This window comes from Lagenorhynchus albirostris, chromosome 3 (assembly GCF_949774975.1).
Source record: "Lagenorhynchus albirostris chromosome 3, mLagAlb1.1, whole genome shotgun sequence".
In the NCBI taxonomy this organism is placed as follows: domain Eukaryota; kingdom Metazoa; phylum Chordata; class Mammalia; order Artiodactyla; family Delphinidae; genus Lagenorhynchus; species Lagenorhynchus albirostris.
The window spans coordinates 157,950,845-157,973,558 of record NC_083097.1 but is presented as its reverse complement, the minus strand read 5'-3'; the positions used below and the strand labels follow the sequence as shown (position 1 = coordinate 157,973,558).

Genomic DNA, 22,714 nt, shown 5'->3' with positions numbered 1-22,714 from the left:
TCACAGCGCCACCGCATCATGCTCACAGACCCCAACTGCTGACTCATGGATGGCAAAGGCCTGAAAGTGCCTTTCTACCAGTCAGTGGGGGAATCCACTACAAGGAGCCATGCCAAGGAGAGAGTATGTCACCTCTTTTAGGTAGGTTGCAAACCCCAGGTGGAAACACGTCATCTAATTTTCTCCAAATTGAGGGAGAATAGTTGTTTTGTGGTACGCACATTCTTTGTGTGTGATAATCCTAAAGGCAGTGTTTCTAGTGGTAGTCAAACAGCCTGTAATTATGATACTCAGACTCACAGTTAATAACTTTTTTTTGTTTTATTCTGCATTTCACATATGACAGTCCCAAACCCAACACATGGTTTTGTTTTCTGCCTTTCTTATTCTCTCCGCATCTATGTCAACACATTTTTTCCCAACAGCATATGCAATCTGATCCTTACCTGGTGGGTATACAGAGGCCTTCAAAGATCCTGGCTCTCCAGCACGGGAACCTGAGTCCTTCCTTTTGACTACACTCACGTCTGTCTGTGCTGGGGGGTATACAGAGGCCTTCAAAGATCCTGGCTCTCCAGCACGGGAACCTGAGTCCTTCCTTTTGACTACACTCACGTCTGTCTGTGCTGGGGGTCTGCCTCGGTCCCATCACCCTCGAGGTGTCCTTAGGCCAGTAACGCCAAACATGTTATGTGCCAACTCTGAACAAATACGGGGGGCTGCTTGGAGCCCAGTGTTGAGGGTACGATGGCAGGCTGTGTCTGGGTTCCATCACAAAGAATGCTGTGCCTGACTGGCAATGCCTGCCACGGCAACACCCACTAGACACGTCTGGAATGGGGATATGGGGAGAAGAGGCTACATGCTGGCCACAGGTTTAGAAAGGGACAAGGTGTACGTTCCATCCTCGCCTTAGGTGGTTGTCCTGTTTCCCAGGCTGTGCTGTCTCACTGGCCAGAAGGCTGAGGGGGCAGACTGAAGACCATAGCTGCAAGTGGCTTCCCCAACCCCTGGATGGAAGAGCATAAGCCCCAATCTAGAGGGAGCTTGGAAGGGCAGCCTGTGCAGGGCCCTACAGGGGTGTACATGCTGCAGGCCATGCTGGCATTAGCTCCTTGTCCTCTGGAGTCGGTTTCATCCAGGCAAAGCCAGCTGGCTGGCTGTCAAAGAGTCAGATACAACTCGGGGGTAAAACCACTTTTCCATGGCACTTACACAGAAATAACCTTCATCTCTGGATACACTTTCCAAACTAAAAATGTTTTTCTATGTGCTACTGAGAAATCAAAATAGAGTAAAAGGACGGTCTTATTTTAATCAAGTTCCAGAATGAAGACATACAGCTTTGAAAAGCACTGTCTCAGCAGATGATGCAAGGATGTGTGTAAAAGAATGTTTCTAGAAAATACCAAAGGCGCCAAATATAACCCCAACTTTGCCTTCTGCTTCTCCTTGATGCCACTCCATACCCCAGGAGCGGAGGCTACTTTGTCCAGCTGACTTTGGGAATGTCATAGTGCTCCGTGAGTGTGTCCAGGTGTCTGTTGAAGTCCTGGAAAAGCCGAGGAGAAAGCCCATGTCAGCACAGACCCAAGCAGGGCACTAGGGATATGCAGCACTGCCCACTCCCACTTCTCCACATCCTGTCTCTCCTCAGTGAGCCCCTTCCTCTCAAAGCCACCCTGCCAGGCATTATAGATGCCTGAACCCTGGCCTTGCCCTTATATGACCCTGGGGAGGTTGGGTAAAGCACCCCCCCCACCCCCACCAACACTCCAATGGCTCCTCTACCAGGCTCCTAGCCTCTGGGCCCAGCCTGGTCCCTACATGGCTCAGTCTCCCCCACCAGCACATGACTTACCTCTACTCTCTGCTTGTGGGTTTTGGATGCTTTCTTCAGGATCCTTTCCATTTGCTGAAGAGAGGAGAGAAATGGAGGTGAGTCACATGCCTGATGCAGCCCAGGCCAGCACACGATGGAAGATGAGAGCCCCCAGCCAGCCTGGCTCTCACACTTAGAATGGCTGGAGGTCTCAGGGTGAACACCTCGCCCCTCCCTCAACTCCACTCAGGTGGGTCCAGCAGGGATGCCTGACCATAACACACCCCGGTGGGAACTCACATCAGCTGCTCTTTGGTCTGAGTGGTGGGAAATGTCCTAGCACTGACTTAAGGAGAGAGACTCCGCTGGGAGCTGTACATGTGCTTCCTGCATCCTTGGGCAACTGACTGCATTCCCAGTTTGCAGAAAAAGAAAGCCTCAGAAGGGGTCTGAGGAAGGATGATAAATGAGGAAGGTAAAGAGCCTGACACAGAGTAGGTGCTTGAGTGACAGGACACAGAGCCAAGAGGGTTACAAGACCCAGATGGCCTTGACAAGTATGATGCTGGAACATGCACCCTGTACCACCACGACCTACCCTCATGCTTAACACCAATTACACCTGGTATGAGGTGAGAGCATGGGATGCAGAGCCACGCAGACCTGGGGCCGCACCTGGCTCCACACTTACTAGCTGGGTGACTGTGGCCGACTCACTTTGGTGCCCACCCCCCCCCATGAACCGAGCTGCCTGGTACTGGTGCCCTGGTGCAGTCCTCTGTCGCACTGACTCTGGGTTGGTCCTGTGACACGGTTTACTTAACAGAATGCAGTGCCACTGCTGGGCTGAAGCTGTAAGGAGACCTAGCAGGTTTTGCCTTGTGTTCTTGGAAGCTAGCCACCATTCGGGAAGTCTGATGACCTTGCTGCAAAGAAAGGACCTGGAGAATGAGATGACATGTGGGGAGGGAGGCCATAGAGGAGCAATGAGGCACCAGACACGTGATGGGGAAGCCATCTTGGATTTCCAGCCCAGATGGGCCTCCAGCCCCAGCTGCCATCTGACTGCACCAGGTTCCAAGGGAGGCCAGCAGAAGAACCAGCCAGCTAAGCCCAGGCAACCCACAAAAGCATGAGATATACTGTAGACTGCCCCTCCCTTTCCCTCCTCTTTCCTTTGCTGCCTCTTCATCTCCCTCTATGTCCAGTCAGCTCCCACCTGGCTGACACTCCCTCTCCCTCTGAAGTATCTGCCTTGTCCATCCCTGCCCCTTCCTGCTGCTGTGAGCCCACGTGAGGCCCGTGTCTCCTCACAAGAGGCCACACTGACTTGAGCAGCTGTCACCAATGCCAGGCACTTTGGGGGGCTCTGCCCTCCCTCTTCTCACTCCACGCACCAAGTTCAGAGGGCGTCATGGGTGCTGTTGTAAACCCCACTTCAGACAAGAGAAAATGAGGACCAGAGTGCACAGTGGGTGATGGGGCTGGAAATGCCAAGCTCTGATCCTTTCCACCAGGCTGGAGCCTTCCTTCCAGCTGTCCAGCCTATAAAGCCCACTGTGCTCAATCCAACACTCTTCCACAAGGGAATCTGCATTTCCCAACTGTACCTCGCTTTGTCCGCACCTGCTCCCTTCTCTCTCATCCATCTCATGTACCTCCCTCTCTTCCCCTCTCTTTCTCTCTCTCTCTTCCTGCCCCCCTCTCCCTCAGCTGGGTCAAACCAAAACCTCAGGAGGATTTCTGGTATTCATTGCCAACAACGAAAACTTCACCTTGACCTCCAGCTAGAGGTCCATTTCTCCATTCCCTTTGACAGCAAATCTCCCAAGATTAATTTCTAATCCTTGTCTCCATCTCTGCCTTTCCCTGCCCCCACTTGGATCCACTCTAATCAGCCTTTCCTCCTTCTCATACCAAATGCCAGCTAAGGGCTCTGAATGCTCACGCGCCTAGACCTCCTGCCAGCATATGACACAGTTGATCACGCCTTCCTTCTTGAAACACTTTCTCCACTTGGCTCCTAAGGACACACTCTCTCCTGGTATCCCTCCGTCCTGTGCTCCTTTGCAATTTCTTTTCTGCCACCCTCTGATCACCAGGGGTCAGATCCTAGACCTCCTCTGTCACTATCCTTCCTCAAAGGATCTCATGCAGTCCCCAGAGTAATTCCCCAATGTTGATCTGGGCCCAGACCTTTCCTCTAAACTGCAGATTCAGGTATCGAACTGTCCATGAGAATTCTCCACTTGGGTTTCTAACAGGCACCTCAAATTTAACTTTTAAAACGAAGATCTTGATCCCCCCCACTTTAGAAACCTGCTTTACTTACAGTCCTTCCTGTTTCAGTAAAACAGCACCTTCATTCACCCAGCTTCTCCCACCAAAAATCTTGGTCATCCTTGATTCCTTTTTCCCAGCCCACACCCAGCCCATCAGCTAATCTGGCTGTTCTTCCTTCAAAACCTATCCCAAACCCGATACATTCCATCACCTCCACTATTGCTGCCCTACTCTGAGGGGCCATTATTAGTCACTCTGATGGTTGCACGAGCCTCTCTCCCTCTCCACCCCAACTCCAGCAGTAAAAGCCCAGCCCTGCCTCTGACTATAACCTTAAGGAACGGGCTTGAGTGCATTCGCTTGTTAAATCCTCACCACCTATGAGGTTGGGACTTGAGTCCCACTTTACAGATGAAGAAATTAAGGTGTGGGAGGTGAGCCAACTTGTCCAGGGTTACACCACCAACAGTGGTAGAGACAGAATGGGACGCAGGTCTGTCGTGTCAAAGCCAGTGAGTCTCTCTCTCTCTCTCTCCCTCTCTCTCCTTTTTCTCTCTTATGACTCAATTAGGCCTGGGAGTAACGAGTTAACTTTTTCCTGACGTTACTGGACCAAATCACCAAGACCACCATTAGCGTTTCTCAGCCTGGGCACTACTGATATGTTGGGCCAGATCAGTCTTTGCTCTGGGGGACATTGTCTCAAGCCCTTCAGGATGTTGAGCAGCATCCCTGCCCACCCCCGCCCCACCCAAGCTGTAACAAACAAAAATGTCCCTAAACATGGCCAAATGTCTTCTTGGGGGTGGAGGTGGGGGACAAAATGGCCCCCAGTTGAGAACCACTGACCTAGACTGATTATTCCCCCCAAACATAATGGGCTGAACGTATCTATCCTACGCTGACCTCTCGTACCCTTCGCCACCCAAATTTATTAAGTATTTTATATTAAGAGAAATCATTTTCCAGAGCCTGAACATACAACGTATTTGAAGCCGCCAAAGTCGTCATGGGAACACTTCGTGGTGACCTACAGCGGTGAGTATGCCCATTTAACGTCAACAGCTAATATCCATTGAGCACTGACTTTATGCCAGACTGAGTGCCATTTGCCCGCGTTACCTCATCCAAAGTTCCCATCCCTCTTAGGAGAAAGCATGATCCTGACCCCTACATATGTGGAAACTGAGGCATCAGGAGGTGAGTCACTGACCAGTGTTACGGGTCAAACGAGCGACAGCGCTGGAATCCAAAGCCGGGTCTCTAGCTCTCCCCTCTGCAGTCCAATCCGGCCAGAATACCTTCTTGTCCTCGGAGCTCCCCCACCGTGGACTCTTACTCTCTTACTCACGCAGCATCTTCTCCCCGGAATTAAGGTCCTCACTGACCGCTTGCCCTCCCCGGAGCGTTCTGGGGTAGACCCCGGTTACGGGTCTCCGGGTCCTGCCTCTGAATCCACCCCAGGAGACCCAGGCCATCGATGCGGGACATCCCTAGGCTTCCCACCCGCCTTACCCGCTTCTCCTGCATCTTCTCGAAGGCCGCCTGGGCCGGTGTCCGCTTGTCCAGGCCGCGCCGCTTCTCCTCCTCGTTCTTTTTGCTTGTTCCCATCGCTTCCAGCAGTTTCGCCTTGTCTTTGTCCTTCTTTTTCTTCTTCCTGGGAGGGGAGACGGGGTAACGGCGGGTCAGAGGGCTACGCTCCGGGGTCTCAGGAAGATGCTCAAAGGGACAGCCTCTCGGGACTCACCGCTTAGTCACTCCGAGCTCTGCCACGCCTTTCAGCTTCAGGGGCGCCTTCTGGACCTGCTCGTAGGCCTCCATGGCGCTCGGCTAACGCCCGGAACGTAAAAAGGCCACACTTCCCGATTTACACCCGAACGCCCGCCTTCCTTCCTTTTGATTGGCCGATCTAGGCTGTGCGCATGCGTAGTTGCACCTGGACGTGGGCCACACTTCCGGGTTCAGGGCGGGACTTGGAGAGTCAAGCGCGTCCCCAGCTTCTGCATCCTGTTTCCTGCCACACTTCCGGCTTTGGCGCCCACTTCCAATTTCCCCCGCCTTGGGCACCTAGATCTGGGAAGCCTTTTTGACAAAGCAGCGGTTTCCTAAAACCCAACGTTTTATTGAGTGTTTTGCGCGTTATTTGAATGTTCTGTTCTCCTTTATTGCCATATTTTGAGGGTTCAATAGATAACCTAATTTTGTAAGCCTAATAAGTACTCCTTAGTTTTTCAGCTTTTGGTAAATGACGGTAGTATGTGAAATATATGTTCGTGTATTTAAAATAAAAATCGATTTCATTGAGGTACAATTTATAAACAGTAAAATGCACCCATTTAAATTGTAGCCTTCCACGAGTGTAGTCACATTTATACACCTATGTAATCACCTTCAGAATCAAGATAAAGAACATTCCTTCACCCCCAAATTCCTTTGTTCCTCTTTACAGTTAATTCTTCCATCCCTTTCCCCAGGTAACTCCAAATTTGTTTTCTCTCACTATAGGTCATAATGGTCTTTTTTTAAAGTTTCATATAGGTGGAATCATAAACCATGTGTTCTCTTGAGTTAGAGTACTTGCACTGGGCATAGTGTGTTTGAGATTCTTCCTGTTGTTGGGTATAACAGTACTGCATTTTTATTGGTAAGTGTTATTCCATTGTAACTGAGTAGGACCCTTCCTGGAACACACCCTCACCCACCCATTCACCCACCATGTCTTCTGCCTGCCTCTCGTTTGTAGAAGAGCTTTAGCCTCCTAGGCTGTCCCCAAGTTCCAAAGTGTAAATTTAATCAGAGAAGTGAGACAATGGAGAAAGAAAGGAAGACAAAGTAATAATAGTTCAGCCATTAAATAAAGTCAAGGGGACTTGCCTGGTGGTCCAGTGGCTAAGACTCTGCGCTCCCAATGCAGGGAACCTGGATTCGATCGGTGGTTGGGGAACTAGATCCTGCATGCATGCCGCAACTAAGAGTTCGCATGCCGCTACTAAGACCCAGCATAGCCAAAATAAATAAATACTTAAAAAACAAAACCAAAGTCAAGGACATTCAGTTCCTCCTCAAGGGCTACAGATAATATTCTGAGCCATACCCTTTGAGGGTTTCCCCACCAGGTAGAAGAAGTTAACTGTATGCTGACCACAAGCACATAGATCCCAGACCTGTTGGAACCAGAAGATTGATGATGTTGACTCCCAATTGCCTCCTGACCAACCAATCAGAAGAAGGTCCATGAGCGGATCACATACCCCACAATCCCCCTTCCTCACACTGTCATTAAAAATCTTTCCCTGAAAGCCTTCAGGGAGTTCAGGCCTTTTAAGCACTAGCCACCTGGACTCCTTGCTTGGCGCCCTGCAATAAACGCTACACTTTCCTTCACCACAATCCAGTGTCAGTAGGTTGGCTTTACTGCACACAAGCAAGCGACCCAAGTTTGGTTCGGTAACACAATTATATATAAATGTATTCAACTTGCTTATCCACTCACCTGTGGATAGATATCTGGGTTGTTTCCAGTTTGTGGCTATAATGAACAGAGCTTCTGTGAACATAGTATATATATTTGTATGGACATATTTCTCATTTCTCTTGGGCTCACTCCAGATGCCTTTGCTTCTTGAGGTAGAATTGTAGCAAGATTTGGTTTTCCTCAGAATAAAATGTTGATTCTCAGCCACTCTGGCTTTGAGGCTGTGTTAAGAGAAAATAGTTGCAGAAGGTGTACCAAAAAACCTGATCTAATAGTGTCATAACACTTGGGACTCCAGTGAGTTGGGCTTTTAATTCCCTGATATCACAAGTAATTTGTTTGTTGAATAAGCAGAACTATTGTCATAACCAAAACACAGTTCTATCTTTGTTCCCTTCCATTCTTTTAAACATTATATTTTTCAATGTGGATCATCTTCCTCTGCCCTGGATGAAAATGCTGTCAGCCCCATGGCTTTCCTCTCATTTTTTCATGTGACATAGAGGAAACTCACTTTATGTAGTAAATAAGCCTCAAATCAATAAATGGAAAGACCTCAAATGGAGTCACTTATACTAAGTGCCACATCACCAAACTGAGACTTAATTACAGTTTTGGCTTTTCCAGAAATGGAATCTCAAAGTAGTCAATCAGGAATTGCCTGGTTAGCACTAGTTAGGTCATCTGCCTGATAGACTCCTACCATCCCCTAAAGAAAAGTAACCTTGCAATAACCAACCAGGTAAGTATCATAAAACATAAAACTTACAATTGTAACCACTTTAAATTGTACAACTCATCAACATTAAATGCATTCACAATGCTGGGTATCTATTTTTTTTCAGATTACAAAAGATATACAAACATTAATTGTGGAATACGTAATAGAAAAAAATACAGAGAAACCCAAAGAAGACAGTAGAAATCGCTCCCATCCAGAAAAAAAAAATCTGTTAGTGTTTTGATTTCTATTTCAGTCTATTATTATTTATAATTTTAAAAAATAAAAATGGGATCTTATTCTATACTTGCTTTGTCACTGACCCTTGCCCCATGAGAATACTGTGACGGCTTTCATGTATTGAGTTAAAAATTTTATCATTGGGATTTTAACACTGAGAGAAACAGGGAAGAAGCCCCAAATCTCCCATAATCCTTTGCTGACATTAAGATATATGTATAAATCCACATGTTCTGTGTAAGAAAACCACACAGTAAAAAAAATGGTTAAAAGAAAGAAAGAAAAAGGAAAGCAAAAAAGTAGAAGCTTCCCTTCACACCTCCTTCCAAAGCGATTAACAAGTTCATTTTGATTCTTTGCAGCCCAAAATGTGTATATGCCAACATATATATATATATATCTCTTTGCGATGTTCTTTTATTTCTGCCTTCAGCTTTTCACTTATCAAAATGTCTTGAAGCTCTTTACAAGACAGCAGGTACACTTCCACCCCACCTTCCTCAAAGCTGGATTTCCTGTGGATGAGTGAAGCCCTCCCCAACCAATGACCACCTAGGTGCCCACAAATCTTATCTGACTTTTGCAAGTGGCCTGAATCTGTAGCAGTGGAATTGCTGAGTCCACGAGTATGTGCATTTGTGCATTTAAATTTGGACTGCTGTCGACCAAATTGTGCCAGGGACATTTTTTGGAGGGCATTATGGGGGTGGAGGAGAAAAAAGAAGAGAGAAGCAAGCGCCCCCAAATCTAGAGGGGGTCGACAAAGGAGTGCACGATGCCTGCCTTTTCCCATTCTACCTGCAGGGGGCAGCAAACCACTGCCCAATTCTCCAGCCATAGGCTCAACCTTTGGCGAACCGGAATTGATGAGATCGCCAAGAAAGGAGTGGATGTAAATATATATATAACAGATTCACTTTGTTGTACTCCTGAAACTAACATAACATTGTAAATCAACTGTACCCCAATACAAATTTTAAAAAAAGAAAAAGAAAGAAGGGGCTTCCCTGTGCCAGTGAATGGGGGCGACCAAGTGGCGCCAGCTTACTTGTGGGGCTGTCCACGACAGAATCAACTCCGCAGGGAGGGACAGGAAAGATTCGGGTGTGGACATCTGTCTTCCCCAAGCCAACCCAGCAGCCTTGGAGCTCCTTTTTGGCACTTCCAAGGCTGTGTGCCCTGGAGCAAGTGGTCTGACCTTTCTGAGCTTCTCTTTCCTCTTTTATAAAATGGGAGTGATGATGATGATAACAATAACAGCTAATACTTTATATGGACTCATATGGAGATCATCTAATTTACTCTCACAGCCACCCTATTATGTAAACCATCCTGATTTTATAGGTCGGGAAACTGAGGCACAGGCATACTCCAACACACACTGAGTACTGTTTGATCCTTGTTTTTGTCAACCACTATGAGGCTATCTGCTCAAATTAGATCCATCACTGTTTTATAAACCTTAAGAAAGTGTTTTTCAACCATTTCCCCCCCCTTATTCCCCCCTAAAGAGACCATTTTAATTTAATTTAATTAGAGAAGTTAAATGCTGATGAATAAGATTTTGCCAGGGAGGGTTAAGCTTTGGAGGGCCACAAACCACTGAAATATCTAAGATTTTTTTTGTTACCTCCTCCCCGCAAACCAATTTTCACCCCCTTGGGGGCAGTATTACCCCCACTGATAATTTGTGTTCTAAGAGGGAAAATGTGACAAGTGAACTATGACACAATGCTTTTGATCCCTTACAATGTTTATTTTATATCCTTTTGAAGAGTCTTGAGATTTTCATTATATGCTACTGCTGTGTATACATACAAAGAAAACCAGTGAATCAGTTAAGGCTTCCTAAATGTCTTCATATTCAGAGTATACTCTTCAAAATCACTTTCCAACTTTAGGTTGTCAATGCCTGTGCTTTATCACATGACATCTCCCTCTGGGCCATCAAGGACTCCTGTAAGGAGCATTTCTGTAAGACAATCCACACTGTTTCCAAAGAATAGGGTATGGAAAGGGAAAAAACATAGGGTATGGTGGGAAAACATGAGACATATCGCCTTCCAAGTGATCAAAGCCAATGTTGTTGGTGACATGGTATAGCTCCTGGTATGATGTGATGATGAAACTGAGCAGGACCCTGCAGGGCCTTCCTGGGGACACACCCCACGTCCTCCACCTCTTGTTTGTAGACAAGCTTTAGCCTCCTACGCCTTCCCCAAGTTCCAAAGAGCAAACTTAATCAGAGAAGTGAGAAGGTGCAGAAACAAAAGAAAACAGTCAAGTGAGACAAAATAATAATAGTTTAGCCATTAAACAAAGTAAGGGACCTTTGGTTCCTCCTCAAGGTCTATAGATAATATTCTGAGCCATATCCTTGAGTTGTTTTGCAGATACTAAAACCCCTACCAGATGGAAGACGTTAACTGCATGCTGACCACCAGCATGTAGACCCCAGACCGGTTGGAACCAGAAGGTTGATGATTGAGATTCCCCAAACACTGCCCTGCTACCTCACCACCAACCAATCAAAAGGACATACACGAGGTGATCCTGCACCCTATGACCCTCTGCCTCACCTTGCCTTTAAAAACACTTCCCTGAAAGCCATCCAGGAGTTCAGGTCTTTTGAGCATGAGCTGCCCATTCTTCTTGTTTGGCCCTGCATTGGGCACCTTGCAAAAAACACTGAACTTTCCTTCAGCAAGACCTGGTGTCAGTAGATTGGATTTGCTGCATGCAGGCAAGCAGACCCAAGTTTGGTTCAATTACAGTGAAGAAGGGCAAATGAGGTGTTTCCTGTTTTGGGCTATTATGAATAAAATAGCCATTATAGGTTTTTGTGTGAATATAAGTTTTCATTTCTCTGGGGGTTGCCCATGAGTGCAAGTGCCGGGTTGTATGGTAGTTGAATGTATTTTATTTTATTTTATTTTATTTTATTTATTGTGGTAAGAACACTTAACTTGAGATCTACCCTCTTAACAAAGTGCATACTACATTGTTGTTGGCTAGAGATACAATGTTGTCCAGCAAATCTCTGGAGCTTATTCATCTTGCATGATTGAAATATTATGCCTATTGATTAGTACGTCTCATTTCCTCCCTCAAGTCCCTGCCAACCTTTTCTACTCTCTGCTTCCAAGAATTTATTTTAGATATCTCATATAAGTGGAATCATGCAGTGTTTGTCTTTCTGTGACCGGTTTATTTCACTTAGCAAACATCCTCAAAGTTCAACCATGTTGTCACATATTGCAGAATTTCCTTCTTTTTACAGGTTGAATAATATTGCACTGTTTATATATATACCACATCTTTATCCATTCATTCATCGATGGACTTTCAGGCTGTTTCCATATTGTGGGTACTGTGAACAGTGCTACAGTGGACATAAGAATTCTAACATCTCTTCAAAGTCCTGATTTACATTCTTTTAGATTTATACCCAGAAGTGGGATTGCTGGATCATATGGTAGTTCTATTTTTAATTTTTGAGGAACATCCATACTGTTTTCCACAGAGGCTGCACCATTTTGCATTCCCACCCACAGTGTGCAAGGGTTCCAATTTCTCCACGTCACTGCCAACACTTGTTTTTTGTGTGTTTTTGTTTTGTTTTGTTTTTGCAGATGTGAAGTGATATCTCATTGTGGTTTTGATTTGCATTTCCCTGGTGATTAGTGACATGCAGTGTTGTTATTATGATTCTGAGTTCTACAGCCTATATTATTATTATTTTTTTTTGGCTGTGTTGGGCCTTCTTTGCTGCACGTGGGCTTTCTCTAGTTGCGGAGAGCGAGGGCTACTTTTCTTGCAGTGCGCAGGTTTCTCATGGCAATGGCTTCTCTTGTTGCGGAGCACAGGCTCTAGGCACACAGTCTTCAGTAGTTCAGTAGCACACGGGCTCAGTAGTTGTGGCTCGCAGGCTCTAGAGCACAGGCTCAGCAGTTGTGGCGCATAGGCTTTGTTGCTCCGTGGCCTGTGGTATCTTCCCAGGCCAGGGATCGAACCTGTGTCCCCTGCATAGGCAAGCAGATTCTTAACCACTGTGCAACCAGGGAAGTCCTATAGCCTATATTATAAGGGGATTTAAAAAGACCTCCTTGTTCCCCATTGCCTCATGGTTGAAGTCCAGGATATACTATAAGGTATTGTTGCGTATAGTTTAACATAATATAGCTGAAATTGATCTATGCCAAGATAAAATTAATTTATTTATACCATGAAAACTGATTTCTTGGAAATGCAAAAAAGAAAAAAATTCCATCACTGGAGCTGGTGTATCAGAGAAGCAGCCTCTAATGGCAGACATGAGCAGCAGCTTAATTAACAGTTATTAATTAACTTAATCATAGTTAGTGCTTGCTGAGCCCCTACATACAGCACTGGCTGGCTTGCTCTCTCTCAACTGTGTGATGCTTGCTCCAGCCTCAGGGCCTTTGCACTTGCTGTTCCCACTGCCAAGGACTCTCTTCCCACACAGCTTACTTCCCACTCACTTCCTTCCAGTCACTACTCATATGTCACCCCAACAGAGGTGCCTTCCCTTCCTAATCTACATAGCTCACCCTCATCTCTATCTATCTCTGCCCTGTTTTATTTTTCTTCTTAGAACTTAGCCCTCCTGACTAATTATGTGTTTATTTGGTTGCTTGCTCACTGGAATGTGAGATCCATGAGATCAGGAACTCATTTTTTTCCACAAATGTATTACCAGGACCTAGGACAGCACCTGGCACACAGTACATGTTCAATCATTAATTGAACATTAATTAATTGGGGGGGAGTTACATAACCAAATCACAAAGTGTTTGATGGGGTCAGGCATAGGAATTTGGACTTCAACCAGGAGGCAATGGGGAACAAGGAGGTCTTTAAAAATTAGTTTTGTTATTGTCTTCATTTAAAAAATGTATTGACAAGCAATAAAATTCACCCTTTTTGTGTACAGTACTATGAGTTTTCACAAATGAATACAGCCATGTCACCAACACTACAATCAAGATATAGAACAGTTCCATCACCCCCCAAATTCCCTTGTTCCTCCTCCCACCTCCCAGCCCCTGGCAACCATTAATATATTTTCTGTTCCTATAGTATTGTCTTTTTGAGAATGTCACATAAGTGGATGAAATCATCTAGTAGATGTCTTCTTGACTCACTTGAAAGAAGTGAGGCTTCTTTCACTAAGCGTAATGCATTTGAGATCCATTCACATTGTGCATATCAATAGTTCATTCTTTTTTATGGCTAAGTAGTATTCTATCATATGGACAAACCACAGTTTGTTTATCCATTCCCCAGGCGAAGGACATTTGTGTTGTTTCCCGTTTTTGAAGGTTATGAATAAGGCTGCTATAAAAATTTATGTACAAAAAAAATTTTAAGCTGAAATACAATTCACATACCATAAAAGTCACCCTTTAAAGTGCACAATTCAGTCACATTGAGTACGTTCACAATCTTGTGTAACCTTCACCACTATTCAATTCCAGAACATTTTCATCACCTCAAAAAGAAACCCCATACCCATTAGAAGTCACTCCCCATTCCCCCTCCCTCAGCCTCTGGCAACCGTGTATCTATCTTCTGTCTCTGTGGATTTGCCTGTTCTGGGCATTTCATATAAATGGGATCATACAACATGTGACGTTTTGTGTCTGGCTTCTTTCACTCAGCATAATGGTTTTGAGGTTCATCCACGTCATAGCATGAATCAGTGCATCATTCCTTGGTATGACTGGATAATACTCCATTGTATGGATAGACCGCAATTTCTTTATCCATTCACCCATTGATGGCCATTTGGGTTGTTTTCTACTTTTCTTTCATGTACAAGTTTTTACGTGGGCATATATTTTCAATTCTCTTCACCTGGGAATAAAAATTCCTGGGTCATATGGTAGCTATAAGTTTAACTTTTTTTTTTTTTTTTTTTTTTTTTGCGGTACGCAGGCCTCTCACTGCTATGGCCTCTCCCGTTGCGGAGTACAGGCTCCGGACGCGCAAGCTCAGCGGCCATGGCTCACGGGCCCAGCCGCTCCACGGCATGTGGGATCTTCCCGGACCGGGGCACGAACCGTGTCCCCTGCATCGGCAGGCGGACTCTCAACCACTGCGCCACCAGGGAAGCCCTATAAGTTTAACTTTTTAAAGAACTGCCAGACTGTTTCCCAAATCAGCTGCACCATTTTACATTCCCACCAGCAGAGTATGATGTTTCCAATATCTCCACATCCTGGCTAACACCTGTTATTGTCTGTCTTTTTTAGTATAGCCATCCTAGTGGGTGTGAAGTGGTATCTCACTGTGGTTTTGATTTCCATTTACCTAATTACTAGTGATGTCGAGCATCTTTTCACGTGCTTACTGGCCATTTGTATATCTTTTTTGGAGAGATGTCTATTCAAATCCTTTACCCATTTTGTTTTGTTTTAATAGACTTTGGTTTTAGAGAAGTTTTAGGTTCACAGCAAAATTGAGAAGAAGGTATTCAGAGTTTTCCCTTACATCTCCTGCCCCACTCATGCACAGCCTCCCCAGATACCAACATCCTCCACCAGAGTGGCGCATTTGTCACAGGTGATGAACCTACATTGACCCATCATCAGCCAGAGTCCATAGTTTAATTAGAACTTACTCTTCATGTTGTACATTCTGTGGGTTTGGACGAATGTATAACGATGCATAGCCATCATTATAGTATCATACAGAGTAGTTTCACTGCCCTAACAATCCTCTGTGTTTCACCTGTTCCTCCCTCCCTCCCCCAAACACTTGCCCATTTTTTTCTTGGGTTATTTGTCTTTTTGTTGTAAACTTCTAATAGTTCTGTATATAGCTTGGAGACTAGTCCCTTACCAGTTACATGATTTGCAAATATTGTCTCTATTTCGTGGGCACGTACGGGTTTTTGTGTGCACATAGGTTTTCATTTCCCCTGGACAAATACCCAGGAGTGGGATTGCTGAGTCATGTGTAAGTGTATGTTTAACTTTATAAAAAACTGCCAACCCATTTTCCATAGTGGCTGTACCATTTTGCATCACACCCTCAATGTATAAGAGTTCCAGTTGCTCCATGTCTTTGTCAACACTTGGTATTGTCAGTTTTTTCCCCCCAAAAAAATCATCTTCAGGGGGGTCTTTAAAGCTTGATCATAGTCATATTTTACAGGATGGCTTCACACGCTGGAGCAAAGTATGGAAGCTGAGGCAGGGGCCAGAGGAGTCTTGTGGGAGGAACTGCAATGGTCCAGGCCAGGGAGAGTGGGGATGAGGGAAGGGGAAGACTCAAGAGTGATTCAGGGGGCCTGGGGTATGGGGCTGGAACTGGCTGAGCAGGAGAGGAAAGTGGGGGGAGGCCAGATCCAGAGTGAGAAGGGCAGGGAGTGGCAGGCTGGGAACTTTCAACTCCCAGATTTTCTGCCCAAGAGGATTCTGAGTCTTAATAAGGTTGGGAGCTGCTACACTGTATTTACCCCTTGAGGATGTATGGTGCACATTAACATATTAAAGCCTCTGACAAGTCCTGCAATAAAGAACTCTGACGTTATTTAACCCAAACTTAGACATTGGATTGCTCTTCTCAAGCCACAGCATCAGCCTCATCCTCATCCCCAATGCATACCTCATCTAGCTTGTTTACCATTATGTGCCTAGAGCTTGCTTGTATCCAGTGGTCAAATATTTTGGGGGGTGTTGTATTAATGATCTCATTAGATCTTCAGAACAACTCTATGAGGTAGGTACTAATATAATTTCCATCTTACAAACGAGGCTCAGAGAGGCCAGATGACTTGCCTAAGGCCACACAGCTAGTGGGTAAAGAGCTGGAATTTGACCTGGGGTGTGCTGGCAGCCTCTCCACCACCCTGCCCATCTCTCAAAGGTGCCCCATACCCTCGGTCTCACCTGGTGGTGGCAGGTGTGCTCTCCCCACTGAGGGCTACCCTGTGACCTCCCAAAGCCCTTCTCCTTGCTCTGGTGGCTGTGGACATACTCAGGCTGTTGCCCAGAGAGCTCGGCTGTAACTTGAGCCGCACCCAGGCTGGGGGTGATGTGGAGGGTGGGCAGGTGACAACCAGGGCAGGGAGATTTGCCCAGACACTGGTACACAGCAGCCTGCCGACCGGTGTGGCCCCGAGGAGTTTGGGGGCTTTGGGAGCTTGTTCTAGGGTCCTGGCAGTGGTCTTCACCATGGGCAACAAGCAAACAGTATTTACTCATGAGCAGCTGGAAGCATATCAGGTAGGCGTGATGGGCCGGGCCCTCGGTGGGTTTAGCAGCCTTGGTTTACTGGCCCAAGAAATGGGGACAGCATCCCTTCATCCTGGGTGTGCAGTCAGCAAGCGTCCTGGGGAGGCTCTGTGTGTGGCTTCAGGCAGCGATGGACGTGGGCTTGTGGGAGAGGAAGGAGCCCCCCCCACCCCCACGAGGCAGGGTCTGGGTCAAGCCAACATCTCTCTCCGCAGGACTGCACCTTCTTCACGAGGAAGGAAATCATGAGGTCAGTCTAGGGAGGAGGGAGGAAGAGGTGGAAACTTGCTATACGTTGCTTGATTTGCAATTTGACCACGTTCAATGCTTCATAAGGGTTAAAGCACTAATGGGGGGATTGCGTGCGTGGTCGGTGGATGGATGCAGAGACAGGAAGGCTGAGAAGTCACATCTGGTCCCGTTGTCATGTCTCTAGGCTGACAAGCTTGGGCTTTTTCCCAAAGGTGGCGGGGAGCCATAGAGAGTGTGTGAGCATGGCAGATGAAGATCAGCATGTTAGAAAGATCCCCCTGAGGCCAGTGTGAAAAGGCTGGGAGGCCAGGGGCAGAGTCTAGAGTCAGTTCTGGGCTGTGGGGTTGACATCAATGTTAGAGAGTGAGAAGGTGGCCCCAGGCTGCTGCAGGTCCCTGGTGTGAGCGAGCCAGGCATAGATGGGTATTCTACATCATCACTCATCCCACGGAGCTGTTATCCAGAGGCCCCGACCCATGAACTTGGAGCTGTGAAACTGAAGCTGGCTGGGGTTTAGCTGCAGAGTGATAGGGGCCAAGGCCCCAACTGTGTGGGCACAGGACATCCATTATTGATGGACACACCTTTCACCAGTGAGCCCCATTGTCTGGGTGAGGACAGCTTGCAAGGTCATCCTGGCCATCACGATTGGATTACTGATGGGGAAACTGAGGCTCAGACAAGGGAGGCTGACCCCAGGCCCCTGGGTAGATGGGTAGAGCCCCAAGGAGTTGGAGACTAACATTTTGTCTGCCTCAAGCTTCTCGCTTGTCAGACAGACCTACTGAGGGGAAAGGGGGATGAGGGGAAGAGGGACTTACTCAAGGCCATACAGAAACCCAAACCCAAGCCCAGGCTATTCTCTGAAGGAACCCAGGACTGAAGTTCCAGATATCTCCTCCTCGAGTTCCTAGCCATCGTGTGACCGAGGGGCTCCTGTCCCCCTCAGAGACAGTCCCTAGCAGCTTGGGGACCCCTGACTCATCAAGGATGGTCTCTACAAGGCTACTGCTCAGCATGCTTCAATGATGATATGGTGTCACCAGGGGAGGGCATCAGGGTGGAGAGCTGGCTTTACCATCTAGGTAGTGTGTATGGCATTTGGTGTTTTGCAAAATGTCTTTCATTTACCCTTTTGAAAAACCTGAATATTAGACTTTTGTGTTTGCTCCGCCCCATTGAGAGAACTCTGCCCCCCATGATGAAGGGAGAGAAGGAAAGTGTGAGGATGTGGGCCTTTAGAGGCCTTGCCAACGATGTCATAATGTCCAGAGATACATAGATTGGCTCAGATTCTCTGAATGCTAAATGTGAATGCTATTTCTCTCCTAGCATGGAGCAATGCTGTTTAATTTTTTGTTCTTTCATCTGCTTACTTCTTATTGACTTTCTCTCCGAGGAGACCCAAAGGCAGTGACAGTGTCTGTTTTGTTCACCATCCGTCTCTGTGCCTGGCACATAGTAGGTACTCAGTAAATACTTGTTGAATGAATGAATGAAAATTTATCACAGTGCCTGGCACACTGTAGGCACTCAATAACTACTTGTTGAAAGAGGGAATGAATGAATGACCTTGCCTTAAACACTCTCCCTTTGTCGACCCCATCTGCTTGGTAAGCTCCTACTCATGCTTCAAAACCCAGCATCAATGCCCCCTCCTCCAGGAAGAATTTCCTCCTCCCTGGCTTGCTTCCTGCACTAGTTTTCCCTAGCTCTGGAGTCCTCTCTTTACCTTGGCATTGTCCCCAGGGCGATAAAGGCACCTGTGTCTGGCTTTGTGTGTGTGAGGCTTAGGCCCACGGCTAATGGCTCTTGGGGACTCAGCATCTTTCAGTGTAGAGTAAGCAGCTGCAAGAGTGAGAGAGTAGGGACAAGGCCACACACACCCATCTCCCAGACCTTCTTGTTGTTTCTGTCCCCACACCAGGCTCTTCTATCGCTACCAGGACCTTGCCCCCCAGCTTGTCCCTCTCGACTATACCAGCTACCCTGATGTGAAGGTTCCTTACGAGCTCATTGGCAGCATGCCTGAGCTGAAGGTATGCCTGGGCCACGGGGCAGGCAGGGAAAAAATAATAGGGATGTCCCTTGCTGCATTCCTATGAGGTGAGTACTGTGATTATTTCCATTTTACATATGAAGAAACTGAAGTTCAGAGAGGTTAAGACACTTGTTCATAATCACACAGCTAGGACATGACATAGACAGGATTTAAACCCTGGGTTGTTGGGAAGATGAGATGAGATAATGCAGGTAAAGGGCTCAGTACAGGGCCTGTGACATGGCAAATACTCAGGGAACATTAGTTTTTCTTTTCATAGTAGGAGCTATTAAATGTGGGTTCTTCTCAGCTGGTTGTTTGATACATAGTTTGTGACTCTGGAGGGGACTCTTGGGGTGAGGGACTGTGAATAGAGATTATTTTATCACAGGGGACAGAAACTTCATTCAAGAGGGACAGAATGGGTTGGATCACATGAGCAAAAAATGCAGGGAAAGGCTTAGCATCACATACAGCTGGAACCAGGGTCTCTGAGGATATGCTTGGGACTCTCCCTCCATCTTTCAGTTTCTCCCAGGAAGAGTCTTCAGTCTCAGGAAGCCTGTTCTCTTGAGGTAGTGAATGGAAACACCAGCTGCCTCAGATTTCCTCCCATAAGCTCTGCAACAAGCAGAAATAAGGTTCCTCCACCCCAACTTTTCAGCAACTCTCCCAGGGCAGCCTCTGATTGGCAAGTTTGAGTCATATGCTCATCCCAGAGGCAATCACGGTTGCCAGGTGAATGGAAATCCCTGATTGGCCTCACTCGGGTCATGTGACTGCCTCTGAAGCTGGAAATGGGGTTAACGACACCCAGACCACTGGGGTGGAGATTGGAGTTGCCTGAAGTCTTCTCCAGGGATCACGGGAGGAAGACAGTCTTGGTGAGGGGTACTTGGAGGTTCCCAGGAAGGTGAGTGTTGAGAGTGAAACCATGTGGAGCCCTCCCTGCAAGGTCCTGGTCAGGGATTGGTTCCCTGCTTCCTGTCTCTAGGACAACCCTTTCCGTCAGAGGATCGCCCAGGTCTTCTCCGAGGATGGGGATGGCCACATGACCTTGGACAACTTCTTGGACATGTTTTCTGTGATGAGTGAAATGGCTCCCCGCGACCTCAAAGCCTACTACGCTTTTAAAATTTATGGTGTGTGCAGGGACCCGGGGTGGGGAAATGGGAATGAGACCGGGTCGGGCCAGGGGCTGCCCTGCCATCACAAATGTCTCCCCAAGGGCTCTGAGGTCCTGCGTGGCCCTGTCCTTCACCTCACCCTGGTACCTCCCCACCCCATCCGTTTACTGACTCCATTCCAGCCACAATGGCCTGGCTGTTTCCCCAACACATCAAACTCTTTCTGCCTCTAGGCCTTTGCCTCTGTTGTGCCCTTTCCCCTGGCTTCTTCTTACCTTGAAATTTTGGTGAAAAGTAACCCATGCCCCCGAGTTACTCTCCATGCCACAGCCTATTTCTCTCCTTGCATGGAGCAATGCTGCTTAATTTCTTGTTCATTCATCTGTTCACTCCTTATTGACTTTCTCTCTGAGGAGACACGAGGGCAGTGACAGTGTCTTTTTGGTTCACCATCTGTCTCTGTGCCTGGCACATAGTAGGTACTCAGTAAATACTTGCTGAATGAATGAATGAATGAAAATTTATCACAGTGCCTGGCACACAGCAGGCACTCAATAAATACTTATTGAAAGAGGGAATGAATAACAATTATCACACACCTGACACATAGTAGGTGCTCAATAAATACTTGAGTGAATGAATGACCTCCCAGCAGGTCCCTGCCCAATTCCAAAGCAAGATCCAGATAAAACCCTAGGGTCTTGGGTTCCCTCCAGTGGCTCAGTTTCCTCCTCTGTAAGACAGGGAAAAGATGTGCCCATGACTGGCCCAGCCTGCCTGCCCCTGTGTCCCCTCACCACCACAGCTCCACCTGTTCTGCTGCACAGACTTTAACAACGATGACTACATCTGTGTGTGGGACCTGGAGCAGACGGTGACCAAGCTAACGCGGGGAGAGCTGAGCGCTGAGGAGGTGAGCCTGGTGTGTGAGAAGGTGCTGGATGAGGCCGACGGGGACCACGACGGGCGACTGTCCCTGGAAGACTTCCAGAACATGATCCTGCGGGCGCCGGACTTCCTCAGGTGACATTCCTCTCCACCCTGCACAATCCGTTCCCATGTATGAGAGAGGCTCTTATGGAAAGGGTTCATAGACTCCCTTTGTGAAAATCCCTCTGTTCATTCATTTGTGACCTTGGGGAACTTTCCCGACCTCCCTAGCCTCAGTCCCTGTGTCTTTAAAATGGGGATAATTAGAGACCTTGTGAACACCTCCTCTGGGTGGACACAGCTCTTTGGGTGAGTGGAATATGGTTGGACTTCAGCCCTCAGTTGCTTGAACATTTTGTAGTGAACAGACTGTACCAGAGCACTTGGCAGCCCTGGGGAGAATCAGTGCTTCCACTGTAGGGCGGATAGCATGGGTTAAATGAGTTAATACAGGGGTTGGCCCACCACCAGTTTTTTGTGAGCTAAGAATGGTTTTTACATTTTTAAATGGTTGGGGGAGAAAATAAAAGAATAATCATACTCCACGACACATGAAAGCCGTATGAAATTCAAATTTCCGTGTCTATTGCTAGTTTTATTGGCACGCAGCCTGCCTGTTTGTGTACATAGTGTCTACGGCTGCTTTTGAGCTACATGGTGGTGCTGAGTCACTGTGCAAAGCTGGAAATATCAACTATTTGGCCCTTTGCCGAGAAAAGTTGAGTGACCTCTGAGCTAGTACACGCAAAGAATTTAGAGCAGTGCCTGGCATACAGTAGGTGCTCAATAACTGCTTTATGGTTGCTGTTGTGGCTGTTATCATTGGTGGTATCCTTTCAGGACCAGAGGGCCTCCTTCCTCTACCCTGGATAAGCAAGGATGGTCTCCCACCACAGAGACACGAATAATGACACCAGGATGAATCCCTTGCTACTAATTGAGCAACTACTGTCTGTCCCGCCCTGTACATTGGCCTCTTTTTAGCCCTTATTACAGCACAGTGAAGGAGGGACAGCTTATCCCCATTTTACAGGGGAGTAAACTGAGGCCCAGAAAGGGGTAGCCGCGCACTTAGAGTCTGGGGCAGAGCCAGGACATACACTCTGATCCAAAGTGATGTGCCCTCAACCCCTGTGGGGGTCAGGAAGGCCACGGCCTGGGGTTTATTGAGGGGGTCTATCTCTCCCCCACCCACTGTGGCTCCTTGCATGCCTCGGGGACTCCTGGTGGGAGTGTTGGGGAGAAGGACGAAGGAAGGGTACCCTCTGCCTGCTGACAGACTCCCTTTCTCTTTGCACCCAGCACCTTCCACATCCGCATCTGAGGGTACTGCGGAGGAGCCGGGCCAGAGGAAGGCAGGGCGACCCCTCATCTCAATGTAGAATCTGGTCTCCCTGGGCTCTGGGAATAAACACACATCACTGAGTCACAGCTGCTCCGAAAACATGTTTCCCAACTTTAACCTGGCAGACGAGAGGGAGGCAGCCAAGGATCTAACCTCTGTCCTCACTACGTGATCCTGGGTGTGGCTGCACCCTCTCTGGGCCACAATCTCCCCATCT

General features: G+C 47.3%; 2 protein-coding genes across 4 annotated transcripts; one reads left to right on the top strand and one right to left on the bottom strand.

Moving 5' to 3' along the window:
* Positions 1-302: 302 nt before the first annotated feature.
* FAM32A (family with sequence similarity 32 member A) lies at positions 303-5,989 on the bottom strand. 2 transcript variants are annotated; one of them, XR_009539735.1, is made up of 5 exons: positions 5,853-5,989; positions 5,621-5,762; positions 1,862-1,915; positions 588-1,552; positions 303-497 (listed from the first exon to the last, which is right to left on the bottom strand). XR_009539735.1 is itself a non-coding variant. In XM_060144604.1 (4 exons), the coding sequence occupies exons 1-4, from the start codon at positions 5,924-5,926 to the stop codon at positions 1,484-1,486; spliced, it is 339 nt and encodes a 112-aa protein (XP_060000587.1). In that variant the 5' UTR covers positions 5,927-5,989; the 3' UTR covers positions 303-1,483. The 2 variants fall into 2 exon arrangements, 1 of the variants encoding a protein (XP_060000587.1); XM_060144604.1 differs by having other exon boundaries at positions 303-1,552.
* Positions 5,990-16,742: 10,753 nt separating this feature from the next.
* Positions 16,743-22,476, top strand: CIB3 (calcium and integrin binding family member 3). 2 transcript variants are annotated; one of them, XM_060144601.1, is made up of 6 exons: positions 16,743-16,793; positions 17,018-17,052; positions 18,982-19,093; positions 20,090-20,237; positions 21,050-21,245; positions 22,455-22,476. In XM_060144601.1, the coding sequence occupies exons 1-6, from the start codon at positions 16,743-16,745 to the stop codon at positions 22,474-22,476; spliced, it is 564 nt and encodes a 187-aa protein (XP_060000584.1). The 2 variants fall into 2 exon arrangements, with proteins under 2 accessions (XP_060000584.1, XP_060000586.1); XM_060144603.1 differs by lacking the exons at positions 17,018-17,052; positions 18,982-19,093.
* Positions 22,477-22,714: the final 238 nt, after the last annotated feature.